The sequence below is a fragment of the Apaloderma vittatum genome, unplaced genomic scaffold (genome assembly GCF_000703405.1).
Source record: "Apaloderma vittatum isolate BGI_N311 unplaced genomic scaffold, ASM70340v1 scaffold10405, whole genome shotgun sequence".
Lineage (NCBI taxonomy): Eukaryota > Metazoa > Chordata > Aves > Trogoniformes > Trogonidae > Apaloderma > Apaloderma vittatum.
The window spans coordinates 25453-42729 of NW_009717636.1; the positions used below are offsets into that span (position 1 = coordinate 25453).

General features: G+C 40.2%; 1 protein-coding gene across 1 annotated transcript in view; it reads left to right on the plus strand.

Moving 5' to 3' along the window:
- The window catches only part of LIN52 (lin-52 DREAM MuvB core complex component), a gene marked incomplete at its 5' end in the record, with an annotated part of 41758 nt that extends 25442 nt beyond the window's left edge, over nucleotides 1-16316 (plus strand). The window contains one exon of the mRNA XM_009869978.1: nucleotides 16261-16316. Within this exon, the coding sequence (XP_009868280.1) occupies nucleotides 16261-16316 (56 nt within the window). The remainder of the gene's footprint in view (nucleotides 1-16260) is intronic.
- Between the last annotated feature and the right edge of the window lie 961 nt (nucleotides 16317-17277).

The following is a 17277-nucleotide window of genomic DNA, read 5'->3' on the forward strand; positions in this document are numbered from 1 at the left end:
TCCCAGTGAAGGGCAGTTCTTAGGCTGCTGACAGCAGGGGTTTGTAGACCCTTTGCATGTGGGTCACTGGGAGGAGGAGAAATTGTAGATGGTGATGATATTTAGGGTAGGTATCACTTAGCTTCTAACTAAATCATGGGGACAGTGGGATGTAGATGTAGTGCAATGATTCAGATGGTAACTGGCTATGGCGGTGAAGCTGAGAAGTGAAAAATTCTCACTAGGCTTGAAGAAAACGTCGGTTCTGTAGTGCCTTATCTGTGTTTCCTGTCTTCACAATATTGATCTTTATTCTTTCTTTGCAGTAAATACAGTTTAATTTCTGTACAAACATTACTGTACTCATGCAAAGTAGTGTTTTATTACTCCTGAGCAGCCAAATAATTTGAAAGAAGTGGTAAATTGTATGCACATGGAACATAACTGTCATGTGGAGTTAGCATGAATGCCTGCTATGAACTATGTAGAATGGATTTGTTTGGCTCATTGTTGTTCCATGTTGTGACTTAAGTTAGCAACACACCCATTTCAGAGTATTTAGACTACATTGGGAGCTAATGAACATTGCTACTTTTGTGGGAAGTACAGGATTAAAAATTCCTTGTACCAGCTCCTTAATTTCCTTTATATCTGAGGGCCCGAGTACATGTGGAAACTGGACCTTTTCATGCTCCTCTCCTATTCCAAATTGTCCATGATCCCTCTTTGGATGACTGTGAACACTGCTGCTGTTCTGTCCATCATTTTAGCCTTGTGACACAGTACAGCGCTTGACACTCTGGTAAGTCCAAGCATCCAAGCTGTAATCCAAATCTTCTTTCAATTTTCTATGTTAATACCTGTGGAATAAAACCTTTCCTATCTGTCCACACAGCTGTTATCCAAGTTGTTATAATATTACACCTTTCCCAGAATCTGTTACTCTGATCTTAACAAATCTTGTTCCTCTTGCAAAGATGAGCTCATCATTTTGACAGTGATCAAGATCTCCGTATGTTTCTTCACACTTCAGTATTGTATTAAACCACTTTTCTTTCTCCATGTTTGGTTTTTTTTTTTTTTTGGTGCTTTATCTAATATACTGCATCTGGTAACAAAAAGACAACAGACACTTCCAGTCAGTCGAGAATGCAAATTGCTGTGAGCCTTTGCTGTGTTTTCTAAGAAAGCGTTTTCCCTGAACACTTTGGAGGAGTACTGTGTAAGCATTCAAGGGGCTAGCTCATCCTCCTTCCACCTGCCGTACAGTAGGTGTAGAAATATTGGTAACTGTTTGCAGGGTTGTTACCTCTCCTGTCTGTATTTATATATAGTCTCTTCTAAGCTCCTTAGGACAGAAATAGCTTGTCCTGTGTTTGTAGATCATGTAACATGGTGGGTACTTGAACAACAACAGGAACTTCCAGGCATCAGTTATTCAAGATGTACATCAGCACTGCTAGCTAGCAGTATTTATTTAAAGCTATTTGTCAAGCTATCATTCTGACTGTTTTCTTTTCTTTTTGTTGACATTTTGTGGAAGATGTTGGTTTTCTCTATTTTGGCATTACATGCACTAACAGCAGATATGTGTGGAATAAACTTTGTGGGATATTCCTTGAAGGGCTTTGCTGACATAAAAACAGTCTTCTGCAGGAGTGCTCAAGGCTCTCTTGACCAGCTACTTAAGAAAACAGTTCTGGGAAATGGCACAAAAATGTATGCCTGATGTTTGGGACCAGAGTCTGCAGCTAATACCTTTTGACATCTGCCTGGACTCTCCAAATCAGAATCACTGTAAGCTGTACATGCAGTCAGATCTTAAAAAGGCTGAGTTGCTGTTTTGGCATTTATATTTTTCTGTAGATTTATATGAAATTCTCAACTTAGACACTTGGTGGAACCTTAATTTAGTTGGCATGGATGTAAACTTTGAATCTAAAACACTATTCATGAGATTAAAATGGAATTTCCTTGTTGCATAATAATTTTATTCCATCAATCTTGGAACTTGACAGAGGAAGATATATATCAATTCATGGATGGGGGAACCTGAGGGGTGGATGGAGGAGTCACATAGCGGCAGCGACTGCATCAGGAATAGAAACTGCGGTTCCATTTGCAGGCTAAAGTGCTGTCTGCTGGGGAATGCTGTCATTCTAGCCCAGGAATTGCATTTATCAGAGAAAACTTTACCTATAAATAACAAAAGTCTTACTGTATTTAAGGTAGTGCTTTCTGACACCAAAATAATATCGTTCAGAGCTATTGTCAGAAACAGAAGAGGACACACTTGAAGTTCCAATGTTGTAAGAATTAGTCAAAGCCTTGCATTTTCTTGCATTATAAAATAGAAAGGAGAGAGTGGAGTAAAATTTATTCTTTGGACCTTCACTTTCTGTATAAGTTGCAATCTGCTTGAAGTGCCATAATATCTTTAAATATTTTATGTCCTGTACATAAACAGCGAAATCATTTTTTCAAGGAGTTTTAAAGGGATTGTGATTTTCTGTTACTTCAAGTTACATAAGTTTGAGAAAGTTAACAAATTAAGTATGATCTCTGTATGCATTTGTAATCACAAAGTTTTAGTTAAACTGTGCTGATGTAGGTTTTGTTGGTGGTTTTTTTTTCCTTAACAAAGGTTTGGGTTTTGGTAGATTTCTAAAGAGTAGATTTCAAATAATTGTAAGTTGAATCAGAAGGTCGTGACACAAGGATGTGTACTTGGGCTCCTTATGCTTGGACTGATAAGAATAGTTATACTGAGCTGTTTTGTTATTCTGTATGTTGTGTTTTTTAATAGGATTTTGATGTTTCACAACTAGAAACTTGCTGTTTGGCAGAATTTCCGTGACAGATCTATTGGAACTTGTCAGAGAATTTAGTTACGCAAAGTAATTGGAGTTTGTATGCAGTTGATGAATGAGATGGCATTTAACCGTGTCTTGCTTGTACCCCTCAAGCCTCCTGAGCTGCTGGCATGGTCCAGAACAGGCAGGTGGAAGCGCAGTCCCCAGCATGGTGTAACAGAGCAGCTTGCTCTACCCCTGTACGTCTTCAGGCTTGAATGAATCTCACCTCTTCTGCTTGACTTCAATAACCATTTGCACTTTACAACCTATATTTCTGCATAAGGTTTCATAATCTTTTCCCAGAAAGTCTCATCGTCTCTTTTGTAACTTCAGAGACTCTGTACTTCAGGCAGTGTTTTGGTAGGAATAATTTCAAGATAGTGTGAAGTACACTGTTCAGTTCTAATGAGCTGCTTATAAATCAAGAGATTTCTTCATGAGAATGTGGGGGGAAAAAAAAGTGGATCTCAGATTTTGAAAGGTAGAACAGTTGTTATTTTTTGTCGCTACAACTGAGAAGATAAATTGAAAATTCCTATTGACTCCCAATACTGAAAACAATGAGGTGGGAATTCGGAAGAAAAGGAATGGAAGCCAGTAAGATTAAAAGTAGCAAAAAGGAATGCTTTTTACGCAATGAATAGTTTGATGTGGAATTTTATGCCACTGTGGGATTTTTTTTTTTTTTTCAGACCAAGTACTTAGCAGCTATTGAAAGGGATCAGGCAATTAAATGGATGATGAGGACATTTCTAGTTAGAGCAGAATAAAATCTAAAAGGAAGTAGGAAATATCAATTGCTTCAGGATATAAAATAAGCACTTAGAAAGAGGACAAAGCTTTCAGAGATTATTATCCATATGTCTTCATAATAAAGGAGTTACTTGCTTTTTTTTTTTTTGGCTTTTTTTTTTTTTTTTTTTTTTGTTTTTTTTTTTTTTGCTTTTTTTTTTTTTTTATTGTGATGCTTTTGATGTTGGGTGCGCTCAGACACGATACCTGACTGGGTAGATCACTGATTTGTCCTGCTCTATCAGTTCCTGTGTTCATTTGTGATATTTATGACTACAGACCTAATAGATTCTTGTTTAACAGGAAATAACATTTCTACAATCTTTTTTTTTTTTTAGCGACTAGTCCTAGATTCTATTTGTTGATAAGATTGTATAGACAAGATTTTAGTCAGTGATATAGAATGTGAATTCAGAGCATGCTCTGAGTTGCATCTCTAGAGAGAACTTGATTATTAAACCTTTTTGAGGGTGTCCCTGGTGGCAGCTCCATCGAGCAGGTGGTCTGCATGGCACAAGCACACAGGGAGTCAGGAGCCTGTGTCTTATTGGAGCATATAATCTAAAAAATCACTCAGCCTGTTTCTCTCTCCTGGGGAGATGACGATGATGACACAGGACTCTTATGCTAAAAACTAATTGTTAACCTGCAGAAGACGTCATTCAATGCAAATCCCAACAGAAAAGGGCTGGGTGATGAATGGTTCTGGGTAGCAGGCCAAGCTGTCATTCACTTTTCAAGAGAGAGTTCTCTGGGTTACCTCAAGTTTTTCACGCTTAATACCTGTCTTACTTGAAAATAGAGAGCATATTAATTAAAAAAAACCCACCAACTTATAGTTTCTGTTTACTAGTGTATGCATATAAAACAGTTCCTTCCCTTTCCCAGGGCCTGAAATGCACTGACTCTTGATTATGGTGCTCAGGTTTCCTGGAACAGTCAGCAAAGGAGTGGCTAGGCTGTGGAGGGTTAAAGGCTTGGAGACACGAATATGTTCCTGATGAACAGGAATATAGCTCGTAGGTAGTGTTTAGGAAAGCAGTGTAGGATTGCATATACATCTGTTGACAGGAGCATGGCCAGTAGATCAAGGGAGCTGATTGCCCACCTGTCCTCATGAGTCATTAGGCTGCAGCTGCAATGCCACATCCAGTGATGTCCTCCATTCCCCAGCATGAAGAAGACATCGATAGGCTGCAGAGAGTTCAGTGGAGGGGCCACCGAGATGGTCAGGGGACTGGAGCACTTGTCTTGTGAACAGATGCCAAGGAAATGGGGCTTGTTCGGTATGGAGAGGAGGTGACTTCACAGGGACCTGGTAGCTGCCTGCTAGGACCTGCAAGGAGGTTATCGAGAAGATGAAGTTGGGCCCTGCACGATGCTGTGTGGTGGGAGGACAAGACGCAACAGTCATAAATTGAAACAAGAAGGTTTCTGATTGGATTAAAGAGAAAACATTTTCAGCGTGGAGCAGTCAAGTATGGCCATGAGTGCCTGTGCAATCTCCAAATCTCCATCTATGGATGTTTTAAAGACTTGACTGGCTAAAGCCTTGAACAACCTCTCTGTTGTGAACAGGTTGACTGGAGACCTGTCAAAAGCCTTTCAAGCTTGAATGATTCTCTGATTCTGTAAAATTTTTCTCATATGATACTGTACTGTGTACCTTATAATTTGATCTGTTCTCATAGATTAAATTCTCTTCACTTATTGCTTTTTTCTTATATTCTCTTTGTACTTATACCTCTTCTATGCTGCAGTGCCTTTTTACCTCCAAATATGTCTGGTAGTCTTGTTGTCCCTGAATCACAGTCTTCTGCGTTCTCATGGCTTCCAATGTTTTTTCAATGCCTCTCAACCCTCAGGGCAATCTCACCAGTTACTAAATCTATGGAGGCTCCTCATGGCCATCACCACCTTCAGCTTTACTTTCCGAGCTGTCTTGTAGATGGTTTGCTGTCTGCTTTGTTGCGGTGCCTCTGTTCTTTGTTTCCAGTAATTACAAGATAGCTATGTCACGATATTCAGCTTTCATAAGAAGAAATGGTGGATGCGGCCTCAGACCGGGGTATGCATGGACTGGGAATAAACGTTGAGAGACTTTTGGAAGCAAAAGAGTGCCAAAGCTTACTGGGCTCAGTAGACCTTCTGGAGCAAAAAGTAGTGTTGATTTGTTTGGTTTTGCTTGTTTTCCTTAGGAATGGCCGTTGACTAGTAAGCTTTATTTCTGGGTTTCAAGAAATGAGCTTCTTATGGCCACTACAGGCTCCAATACCCCCCTGTATTTCTTGTATTTGAATCATGTCTGTAAGCTTTTGTTCAAAACACCTGGGTAACAGAAGTGTGAGGGTACTTATGAAAAATGTTCTCACATTTCTTCATGGGTCTGGAAGGGTTTATTTCTGGGTGTTTCCTTTACATCTGCTTTTTCAACTGGACATTGCGTCGCTGCCTTTGAGCTCATTAACAGCGAAATTGTAATAATTATAGTAGAGCCTGCATTGTTTATTTTTAATGTCTATCCCACATATCCCTGAGCGGTATTGCAGTTTGATTACAAAGTAGGTCAGATTAAAACTACTCATAGTTTTTTCAGTAACAATTTTTCTGATTTTGAACTCTTCTTAATATATTTTTTTTCTCTATTCATTTGAACTTGACTCTAGTAGCAACAGTAAAAACAATAACATTTCTAAATCAATGCGTTGCTTCAGATGTCTTGTGACCTGCTTGGAGTTGATAAAGATGATTCTGAATTCCCTGAACCCTCTCCTGGACTTTCAAATATTCCTTAGCTCAGGGTATTGTTGTTGCCGGGAGAAGAGGATTGTCATGGGCAGTGTGCATGAGACAGTAGTATAAGTCCAAAAAGCTGGACTAAAGCAAGCAGTGAATATACTGGGAAGCATAATTATATGGAAGAGGGTAGTAATTTTTAAAAAGTGCCTTTGATTTGTGGATAAAATGATGGAGGCAGCTGTGAAGATTTTCTTCTGCAGCCCACAAACTGCATATTGCTGCTCTTGTATGATTTTGGTTTAACTAAGGTTGGGACTTTAGCCTTGGAACGATGAGATTTGAATAGTTTACTTGTATTTGGTCTTACAGACTTTTTACTTGAATTTTTTGAAATTTTGAAGTCTTATGTTTAATGTGTTGTATCATTATACTAATGGCAAAAAATCTTGTTTTACTTCATGCGTAAATTAGATAATATTGTTCGGTCGGAGAAAGCATGAATCTTCTTTCCATAGAGACCTTCAATAGTGATAATTCTTTGTTGGGTCAAGAGCTGCAGTCATCTACATAGAAAAATGTTTCAATAAGGAATCTTGGGATTAGAAAACATTTTTAAAATTTAGTTTGCTTTTTAAAGGCATACCTCTGGACAAATAAATATGGACTACCATAGTATGACCTTATTTCATCTGGATATTTTTTCCCATGAAGCTTGTTGACAGAAGTTAAATTTAAAAATTCAGTTCTTCTTCATAGCTCAAGTCATTAGCTAACCTACTGTCAGGGGCTTGTTTCTGTCTTTTGGAGGTCAAGGAAGCGGTACAGTTCTTGAACCGTAGCTGCAAGCATCGCTGTGAACACGCCTTGGTGTCTTCTGGTTGGATTTGTATATCCTGGCTTGCATAACCATACAGCTTGTATCCCAACATTATTAGCTAAAAGGAGTATAGAGACTTACATAATCATTACACGATTATTTTTCAGTAACTGTACTGTAAATATGTAATTCTCTCTACTCCTAGTAATTTAATCCCTTTGTTCCTATTGGCTCCTAGGCTCAGATTTTACCATGGCCTGCGTGCCCTGGCCACTGATAAGACTTGAAAAAATTGTTACTTTCAAGGTTTACCTGCTTTGCTCCCGGAGGGGGCAAGTACATGCTCCCCAGGGTGGGCAGGGGCACCGTGCTGTTTTGTGGGAGCGTGGGCCGTGCTCCTGCCTACGTGCTTTCTGAGAAGAGTCTGCTCACCTCCAGAAACCTTTCAGACCCAGCCATGTGTGTATATTCTCTGCCTAGCTTCTCCCTGTGGTTTATGCTCAAGAGCAAACAGTTTTGATCTCATTTCTCTGTGAAAAAATATTCCTATTGGAGACACTGGAGAGAAAACCTAAATCATCAAGAACTCTTGGTCCACTGAAGGGATTGGGAGGCCAGGAAGAGATTATTGTCCTCTGAGTACAAGCAGGTTGAAAAAACCCTTTGAGAGTGCTTCTTGTTAAAACACGCTGCATTTCTGTCCCGCTGTTTGCCTCCAACATGTGTGGGATTTGGTGGTCAAAGCTCTCCCAAGCCGTAGCTATCCCAGTGATAATTTATGCTAGTGAAGTCCCTTTCAGGTGTATTTGAAAATATCCCTGCCTGTGACAGGGAGGTTGGATTAAATGATCTCTAAGGTCCCTTCCAGCCCAGTCCATTCTATGATTCTGAGATCATCAACTTTGGTATATAATTTCCTTTCATACTGTTTTTAATAGTAAAACGTAACTTGAATTTCTTTCTTTAAGCCTTGTAAAATACTTGAACATCATTTTTCTGTGTTTAATTAGCTTCATGTGGCAGTTCCTGGCCTTAGGTCTTGACATTTTTGGCGTGTAAAATTTTGTGTGTATTTGACCTTGGCTTTACTCCAGAATAAATATTTTTAAGCTGCTAGTTGTGTGGGTTGTTTTTTTTTTTGTCTTTAGTCTGAGACTGGGGGCAGACATAAGCAACACCAAGTGAACTGTGTAAACCACAATTAGAATTGCAGTGCACAGGTGTCTCAGGATCTTACACAATTGCCAAGCTATTTGTTTCTCAAATGAGAGGGGCTTTGGGAGTGTATTTTGGAGAATAAAAGGAGCAGAAGGCCTTCCATTTGGATGTTAGGATTGCGTGGCGGTGTTGTGGTTTGGTGGTTTTTTGTTTGGCTTTTTTTTTTTTTTTTTAGATGCTACTTTAAGTTCTTCCAGATTTTATATCTTTACAGTTTACAGAACCAGCATAATGAATGGTTGAAAGAGATCTGCTGTGGCTGGGGATGGCATTTGTAACTGCCTTGAGATAGGAATCAGCATTTAAGAATAAAATTTTCTTATATGCTAGCTGTTCTTTGAGCATCAATTTAGGTCTTGTGATTTAAAAATCTGAATGCCCACATTTGAAGTAAGATGACTTGTAATTATATTAAAGGAGAGTGGCTTTAGCATTAAGGCTATGTGAATTCTATTGTAGATATTTGAGGATCTTTTTGACCAAGCAGATATCTGGAATCTCTGTGCTAGTCGTATACAAAGTATTATTGCAAGGAGAAAATACTGAAGTAAATAAAGAGCAGCCACAGTACAAGGCAGTAGATGTATCTAGAGTCTCAGTGTTCAATGTATTTTGCAGTTTAATGCACAACAGTTTTTTAGTTCTGAATTTCTGTGTACTCCACTGTGTCAGATCTGTATTCTTGGGATGTGAGGTTCCATTAAAAAATAAATAATAATCGCAGCCCCCACTCCCCCCACGTACACTCATTTTCTATAATATGGTAATGATATCACCGTAGCAGTAATTACGGGTCATCTTCATTTCTTTCATCTCTGCTGGTTCTGATGGCTTCATTCCTTTGACGGAGAAGATTTGGCTCTGGGTGCTGTGATTATTTTGTTAAGCATTATTCGAATAGACAGGAGTGAGAGAAATTAATCAATCCAAATGCAATTAGCATCATGTTTAACCCAGTGATGGACGTCTCAAGGTGAAACAGCCAGGGGAGTTTCAGACATTATTATTCAATCCAGTGGCTCTTATCTAAATTATAATCAAGAGAGGTTTTTATTGGCTTCACGGAGAGAAGATGTAACTCTTTCCGTGCTCTGGGGGTCGAAAGGATCAGGTCTTTGGCCCCACAGGATCTTGGCTGCAGGCAGCTCCTAGAAGCTGGAGGTCCTGTAGGAGTTTTCTTTAATATGAGGGTCACTCAGGACAAAATACCTGCACGTCCTAATATCCGTGACCTGGAACATAAGTTTAGTAGCCCCCTGGGCATTGGCAGGGATGTTATTGCCCCTTGCTTTCAGTGTTTTCATTCGCTGGCTTTGCCCATCTATATGTGAATGAACATTGTATTTTTTGCATTCAGAGCTCTGAGAACATTGCAGCTGAGTACAAACAGAATGCTACTGCTTTGCAAGGTAGAGAAATCTGATTAGGAGAACAAGGTAAATTATTCTGCAGAGAAGGAATCTAATTTTTTTAGAGCAGATATAATTTTAATATTTCTTGATAGCAGCAATAACATTTTTCAGGATATCTTAATCTGCAGCAGATCTGTTATTGCCATTATGGATAATCCTGGCGATCTCCAAGACCTCTTACTGGGTAAATGATAAAACACTACTACTGTGGTTGGAGAAAAACAAGGTGGAAAGAGGTCACATGAGGATTTCATGATTCAGGAAAGCATTAGGTATTTGATACCAGTTCTTAAGGCTCCACCTAACACTCCATAAACTCTTCCAGTAGTTTAAAACTTTCTCAGTTGCGGCTATTTACCTCTTCTCTGTCAGAGATGCCTACTCTTATGGCACGCTGGGAGGAACCATCCATGTGCCTTGCCTGCTCTGATTCACAGCCTGAATTTGTACAAGCCTCCACCTTCCCTGGCATTTTAAAACAAGCTGTGCCAGGCTGTGAAATACAGCCGAAGCGAGGGCAGATTCTGCTGTCTCATTCACCAAGGGAAGAAGGGCAATGTTTGGTACCAAGGGTGGTGTTAGTATTTTTAAATGCTGCTGCAAGACTTGTTGGAGCTCATCTTTCAGAGCCTGAATTCTAGCATGGTTGCTGACTCCTTTAGTATACATCTGTACATCACTCCTTACTGAAGCTGTGACCCCATCTGTAAGATGGGAATTAAATCACTGTATGTCTTAAAAATATTGTGAAGCTTGATAAACTTTGCAAGTGCTTTTATATTGATTGTTGAAAGACGCCACAGCACTGCAAGCTTATTCCACCTGGAGGTTTATGCTGATTCTGTCATCTTACCTGAAAAATGTGTTTCAAGCGTGCCAGGTGATTACACGGGTCTTCAGTATAAATGTAACAATTACTGAGCATGTGCCACTTCTGCCTTCAGTGAAGGCGAACTGACATTGCTTTCACTAACCACCGCTCTCTTGAGACAGCAGTTCCAGCTCTTTGTGATATCTGTATGGTGTCCCTTCACGATAAGGAGGTAGCAGAGTAACTGGAGCTCTTTTTCTGAAGGAAGAGGAGGGAGCTGGTGCCATCCAGGTGGTAGGATTTTGGGGGTCTGGTCTCGAGGTAGAATGTACAGCTCGCTCTCTCTGATAAAAGTTCACACAGTGTTGGCCTTGTCTGACATAAGCCTCTCTTTCTTTGAAGGCTGTTTAGTAATAATGTCGATCTTAAATGTTTTCGCTGGCTTTAGATTGCCTTTTTGCCTTCATTCCCTCCCACCCCTGTGTCTTCTTACTTCCCTTCCAAATGCAATACTGGTTGAGCTCAGCCAAAAGATGTGTCCTTGCCATTGATTTTCACATGTCTTAGTCAAGCAAGACTCCCACAGTTACACACAGACAGATTCCTCTAGGTCTTTTTTATGTCCTCTCAAGTAAGAAAAAGAATGATTGTGTCTTCTTACCCTAACATTGTGTCTTGGGACAAAATAAGCAATTTCTAATGCAACAGACCCTTGTGATAGAAGGGTTAAAAACCAGAGGAGTGTTTGGCTGTCTCTCCGCAGTTCATGTTCTTTGCTCTAAACTGATAATTTCCACTGATAGTTCTTCAGAAATAAACCCTTTTAATTTGGTTTTCTGTGTAGTCCTAAGACACAGCAGTAGCTCGAGAGTTCCTGATTAGTACTTTAATGGAATCCTTCCATGTTGAAAACCGAGTTCTTTAGTTACCATAAATACAACTGAATGGGAGGAATAACTGATAAGCTAACAAAGTATGACAGTGCCTAAAATAACCTTTTTGTAGTCAAGAATGTAGCATTAAAAGTGTGATACTATAAGACATTTCAGAGCTAAAAACATGTTGTGTTCACCAGGCATTGATTGTATTTCCAGATTTTGTTTTCAGTAGCAAGACCTTTAGATTTTAACACGGTTATGTTTTCAGGTCAGAGGAGGAGCACAGTCAAATTTGTCCCATAAGCTGTACAGCGGGGGAAGAGGCAGAGAAGTGCTTCTTTAGTGGGTGACTTCATTTTAAAATACTTGTGATTCAAAGATGCTCACTGGTTTTGTTTTCAGATTTTTAAATAAGTCCAGTAGTAGTAAGTAGCGGGAAGTATAATGATCATAATAAAAAGAGTTTATTGCATATATCTTTTACATAGACTTTATGACCAAGTGTGTAGTGCATCTGCATTTAAGTGTATATTGTGTTGAAAAAGTATGTACATATGTGTGTTGCTTGGGGATTCTCATGGATGAAAGTTGCTTATATAAGTGTAAATCACTGATTTTATAGCAGTAAATCCTTCCATTATTTCCTGGCTCTCCAGACCCTGTGACACAGTATGTCCTGTGCTGTCATATGTGTGAGAAGGCTTTTTATGGGGAGCAATCAGGCTGGATCCCAATCTCCACTGCAGTGGTTTTTTCTAATTAAATTGTCACCGGAAGGAATATCTGGAACAGCAGTTTTCATTTTCAGTCGAGGAAAAAAACATTATGAGTCTTTGTCATTTGATTAAAAGTTACTTAACCTTTAAATTGCTACAGATGTAAAGATAGCTCTGAGTTTCCAATGTAATCGCCTCCAAGTTAAAATCAGGAAAATCTTTGTGTAATGAAACCCATATGTCATAGTGAAAGGATGCAAAGCACTGGCAGAGTGGGCTGCTCTAGCAGGAGATTCTGCACCCAATCTTGTTAACCAGGACTGCTTTTGGTAATCCCTTATCTCCTCACTTGTAGGAAATCAATCTGTACTACTGAATCTTTTCAACCAGCAACCACAAAATTTACAGCGGAGAGGCAACTTGGGGACAATTGTAGTAGAAAAGGAGCCCCAGGCAACAAGGCTAAATGCGGGATTGAGGGATTGAAGTTCTAAAGAGGAGATTATATTAAACCTTATTCTGCTCCCCTATCAAGTAGAAATGTCTCCTTCTCCTTTCAGCCCCAGCGTTTCCTACCCAATACCTGTTTTTGAGGTCTGCCTGGGAGATCTTGCCAGGCAGCAAACTTAATTCATACAGTACCGCATTATCTGTTAATTGTAATAGCCTGATACCATTTTTCGATATATTTATTTGAAAGAGTCTCAAGTTCCATTGTAACCAGTGTCAGCATCTTAAAAGTGTTTTTTCTATCCTCTTCCTCCTCCCTGGTAGGTGAGATTGATTTGTTTCCAAACTATTGCGATCATATCCATTGTTGCTTTTTCTGTTGCAGCAGATGCACAGTGTGGGCAAGGTTTCAAGTCGTGACTTGACACGGAGACTGGTGTTGCTGTTTCATGCTGCACAGCCTCTGTAGTGCCTGTCTGCTGGTACAACGAAACCTGCGCTCAAGCTCTCTCTTGAAGCTCTCTCTTTAAGCAACCATTTTAAAGAAAAAATCCCTAAGGTTTTGACTACAGTTTTGTCCAACCTTTTAATTAAAAAATCCACATCTATCTACTACGCAAGAGGCTTCTGCTGGTCCCTTGGGTAGTTGCTTAAGGAAGGTTTTACTGTCTCTCTTAGACTGCAATCATATTTAGAATGTGGGTGATGGTTTCTTCATTCGCAAGCTCTTCACTCACTCCAGCAGGCTCCAAAAGGCCCCTTGGAAATGATATTCCCATTATTAAGAATTCATTTATCAGAAGCAATACTGAGCAGAGTCATCAGTTTAATATTAGCGGCTTTTCTGTGCAAAACCCAAGCTCAGATCATACTCCAGTGCATATTAAACAGGAACAAAGGGGAAAGAATAGCCAAGACGTTTGAACGCAGCACAGTGTAATATATATTTGGCCTGTGTTTACCGGGAATACATTGAACTGTGGTTCTTAGGGAGGTAAGCAGCTGAAGCAGGGAAAACAAGATTGTTGATGTTTGTGGAAACTTGCATTTAGTTTGGCTGTGATTTTTTTTGTGTGTATGTGTGATCTGAAAGTGTTATTTCCTGGCCCTTTTCATACATATACAAAGACGTAAGGTCTTTTTTTTTTTTCCAGTTTGGCATCATATCTTTAAAAATAAAGCCCTGATGCAAGCCTGAGTGTGTGAGGAGAAGAGGAATACAGAATAGCAGAAGGCTGTCTCCTGCTCCTAATGGGATTTTGTAGCAGCATGTGCGAGTTTGTTTCAGAAGTCAGAAATGAACAGATGTTGGTATAAATTACCTCTGTGTCTGATGTCTTGCAAATTAAAAGCGCGGTTGGCATCACTAAACAATTTCACCAGGTTGGGGGGGGAAGCGGGCGGTGATTATTGTAGCAGGTCGGTAAGAATCTTTAAGCTGCAGCAGAACAGGATAGCAAGGATAAAGGAATGAAGAATAAAATGAGAGGTCTGTGAATTAATCAGAAACGTTAACATCTCCTATGACAAGCGAACAGGAGGGCACGTGCTCTGGAGCAACCCCCAACCCACAGTAATTTCACTCAGCGCACAGAAGGAGTCTATGCTCTCTGCCTGATTTATAGGGTGCAGCCCTCTTTGGGGGAACAGAATTGTCATGCGTTCGTATATCTCCTATATGGGACTTGCACTCCAGAAAACTTTCCACTCTATCAACTACAGGTCGGCTTTGTGCTTTCTCTGTTAAGAGTGGTTTAGAGCCAGGCACTGTTGATAGTGCAAGGCAAGGAGTTGTCAAAGAACTGGTGCTGCAAATCTATTCCTAACTGCAAATTTTAAAAGCTTGCATTTTTATTTAATTGTGTTCTTTGTGCATGACAACTTAGTTCCTGACAAAATAACAGCTCACTCTGCCCTTCCCTAACAGCTTCTACCCACATGTTGCTTCAGCAGCACTTAAAAGGTACGAGCTATCTTGCAGATGGGGAGTAGAGGTACGAGTGAGTAGTGCTGTGGTAGTTCACACTGGGAATCCAAAGCAGAGTTGGGAATGGGTCCCACATGATGCAGCTCTGAGCTGGAGGTGTGAACCCAGTGAATGCTGCAGTGATCTGCTTGAATCTGCAACCAGCCCAAAGCGTGTTCCACTCACGGCAGTGGACTTTGCAGCCTATGAATATCCATATGTACCAGTCAGTTCGTAATACTACTAATTGTTTTACAGGGATCTTGTTGATGGTGATACCTCATGGTACAATTTTGGGTAGTCAAATTAGAATGTAATAATTTAAAGAAGAAACTTTAGGGCACAAATTTTAACCTTTAGGTAAAAAAATAACAAAAAGTGTTTACCTGAGGGTATGTATTGAGTATTTTAAGCTGAATATTTTCACTGCATTTTAGTCCTGTTCTAACAGATAATTGGTGGTGTCAAAAGGATACCCAGCATCGGCAACAAACCCACCTCCAGTTTTTATGCTAGTTGTCATTTCTGTTGTTTCTTTCAGTAGAGAGGTCAGGAAGTGAATGAATGAACTGGTAAATGAATTCCCATCTCCTTCCAGAGTCTCTCTAGGCTAGGTGTGGGAAACACGCTCACTTCCATCAGTCCTATGAATAAGAGCCTCCATGTTTCGAAACCTGTCAGTCCAGCACAAAGCTTGTACCTTTATTTAGAAAAAATGTAGGGAAGCACCGGTGGGAAGATTGTCTTTCTGCAGGACTCAGTTGCTAATTTGTGATGCCTTTGATGCATTGTATTGTTATTGCAAGACAAAGATAGCATTAGGACTGCTCTGCCGGCTTGTGAGCTTATGAGCTCGCAAGTCAGAAATGTCTTGTGCAGAAAAGTGGCTGTGTAAACCCCTCTGTAATACAGCTACCAGAGATTGATGGTGCCAAGAGCGAGAGGGAGACATATAAACCTTGCCTTGTTGTATTAAACGTCGAGGGACTGACAATGCAGAGAGAGAGAGGAGACCAAAGCTCTATAAACTCTACTTTATTACACCATCCATAGATGAACTGCATTGAAGGAATATAAACCCCATTATATTACAGCATCCAGGGACTGACACTGCTGAGAGAGAGAGAAAATGCTGTCTAATTTCTGTTGAAGATCATGGCATCCAGGGACCAGTAATCCTGAAATGGAGGAAGAGAGAATTCCATAATCTGAGGGATTATAACATCCAGGAACAATTGCTATGAGAGAGAGTGATGGAGATCTGGATTACACCATTCAGAGATGGATGGTGTGGAGAAAAGGAGATGCTGCGAGAGCATAACGCAGTAGGAATAGAAAGCGTAGATTGTATGTAATGAGACAGCCTGTAGGAATTTTTGCTGAGTTTAGAAGATTCAAGGCCCTGCCTACATTTCCAGAATGTCAGGAATTCAAACTGGAATGCGGTTTGATTTATTTTCCACTTTAAAAAAATTAAATAAAATCGTCCTTGTTTGCTAATGGTATAAGCACAAACCTAAATCAATGTTTTACCCTGTGGTTAAAATCTGCCAATTATAAAATTGTTCGGGTTTTTCGGCTTTTTTAAAAAAATACTAATTTTTATTTTCCTTCCTTGTGATTTCAGCTAGAGAAATGACTCGAGGGAAGTTCCTGAACATCCTAGAGAAACCCAAAAAGTAGCTGCCACATCTGGGGTTTGGACAAAAATACCCCAACTAGATCATTTTACCTACTGCGGACCCAGATAAACTCCAGAACTTCTACGAAGTACAAGCTCTTGCTCTAGGCCTTCAGAAGCGAACCTCTCCTTTTGCTTCCACAGCTCATCTCTTCATGGGGGAGACGTATTGCAACACACAGATCACAGGGGCCGCCCTTGGTTGCGCTGGAATTCAGATGTTGTCTGACCACGGGATGTCCAGCAGGAGGACTGGGCCCTGACATGCTGTGACAAAGTTCCCCGCTTTAATCAGCGTTTCAAAGCGAACGCCCGGAGTGTCCTTATTCAGTTGCTCTCAGCGGCAGCACCTGCTTGAGGAACGCAGCGGATCTGGCGCTGGCCAGTGCGCACCACAAAGTGTTGACCCTTTTCTGTGTCTTTTGTCCTCGGTGCACTGATTCCCTGTGTGCCAACTTCTGTGCTGAAAGATGTGAGCAGAGTTTGGGGGGCGGATTGACCAGCAGCTGAGGAGCAGCTCTCATCAGCCCATGGCAATTCGCAGTTTCTTACAGAGCTAGAGACTAAAGAAAGTTACCAAGTTGAAAGGCGATAATATTTTCAGTTAACACTCTGAGAAGGGGCAACGGGATTGTTAGCCACATTGCGAGGATGGCCTGCTTGCATGGAATCTTAACACTTCTGAAAAAAACATTTTGTTGTATTTTTCACTACTTATAAAAACAGCAAACTCAACATTTTCTTCCCCTACAAAACCAGACTTTTTAAAGACAGAATTTTCTGAGACCTAGCCTCTTTCAGCACACAGTTGGGCTTCCTTCATCTTATAGTTTAATGCTCTTTCCTTCTGTTAATGCACTTCTGCATGTTCACCCCTGAGAAGAGGTAAGGAGCATGTTCAGACTTCTCATTTTATGTAGGAGAAGGATTTTTTTTTTCTCTTCATCTTCTTTCTTTTTCCTG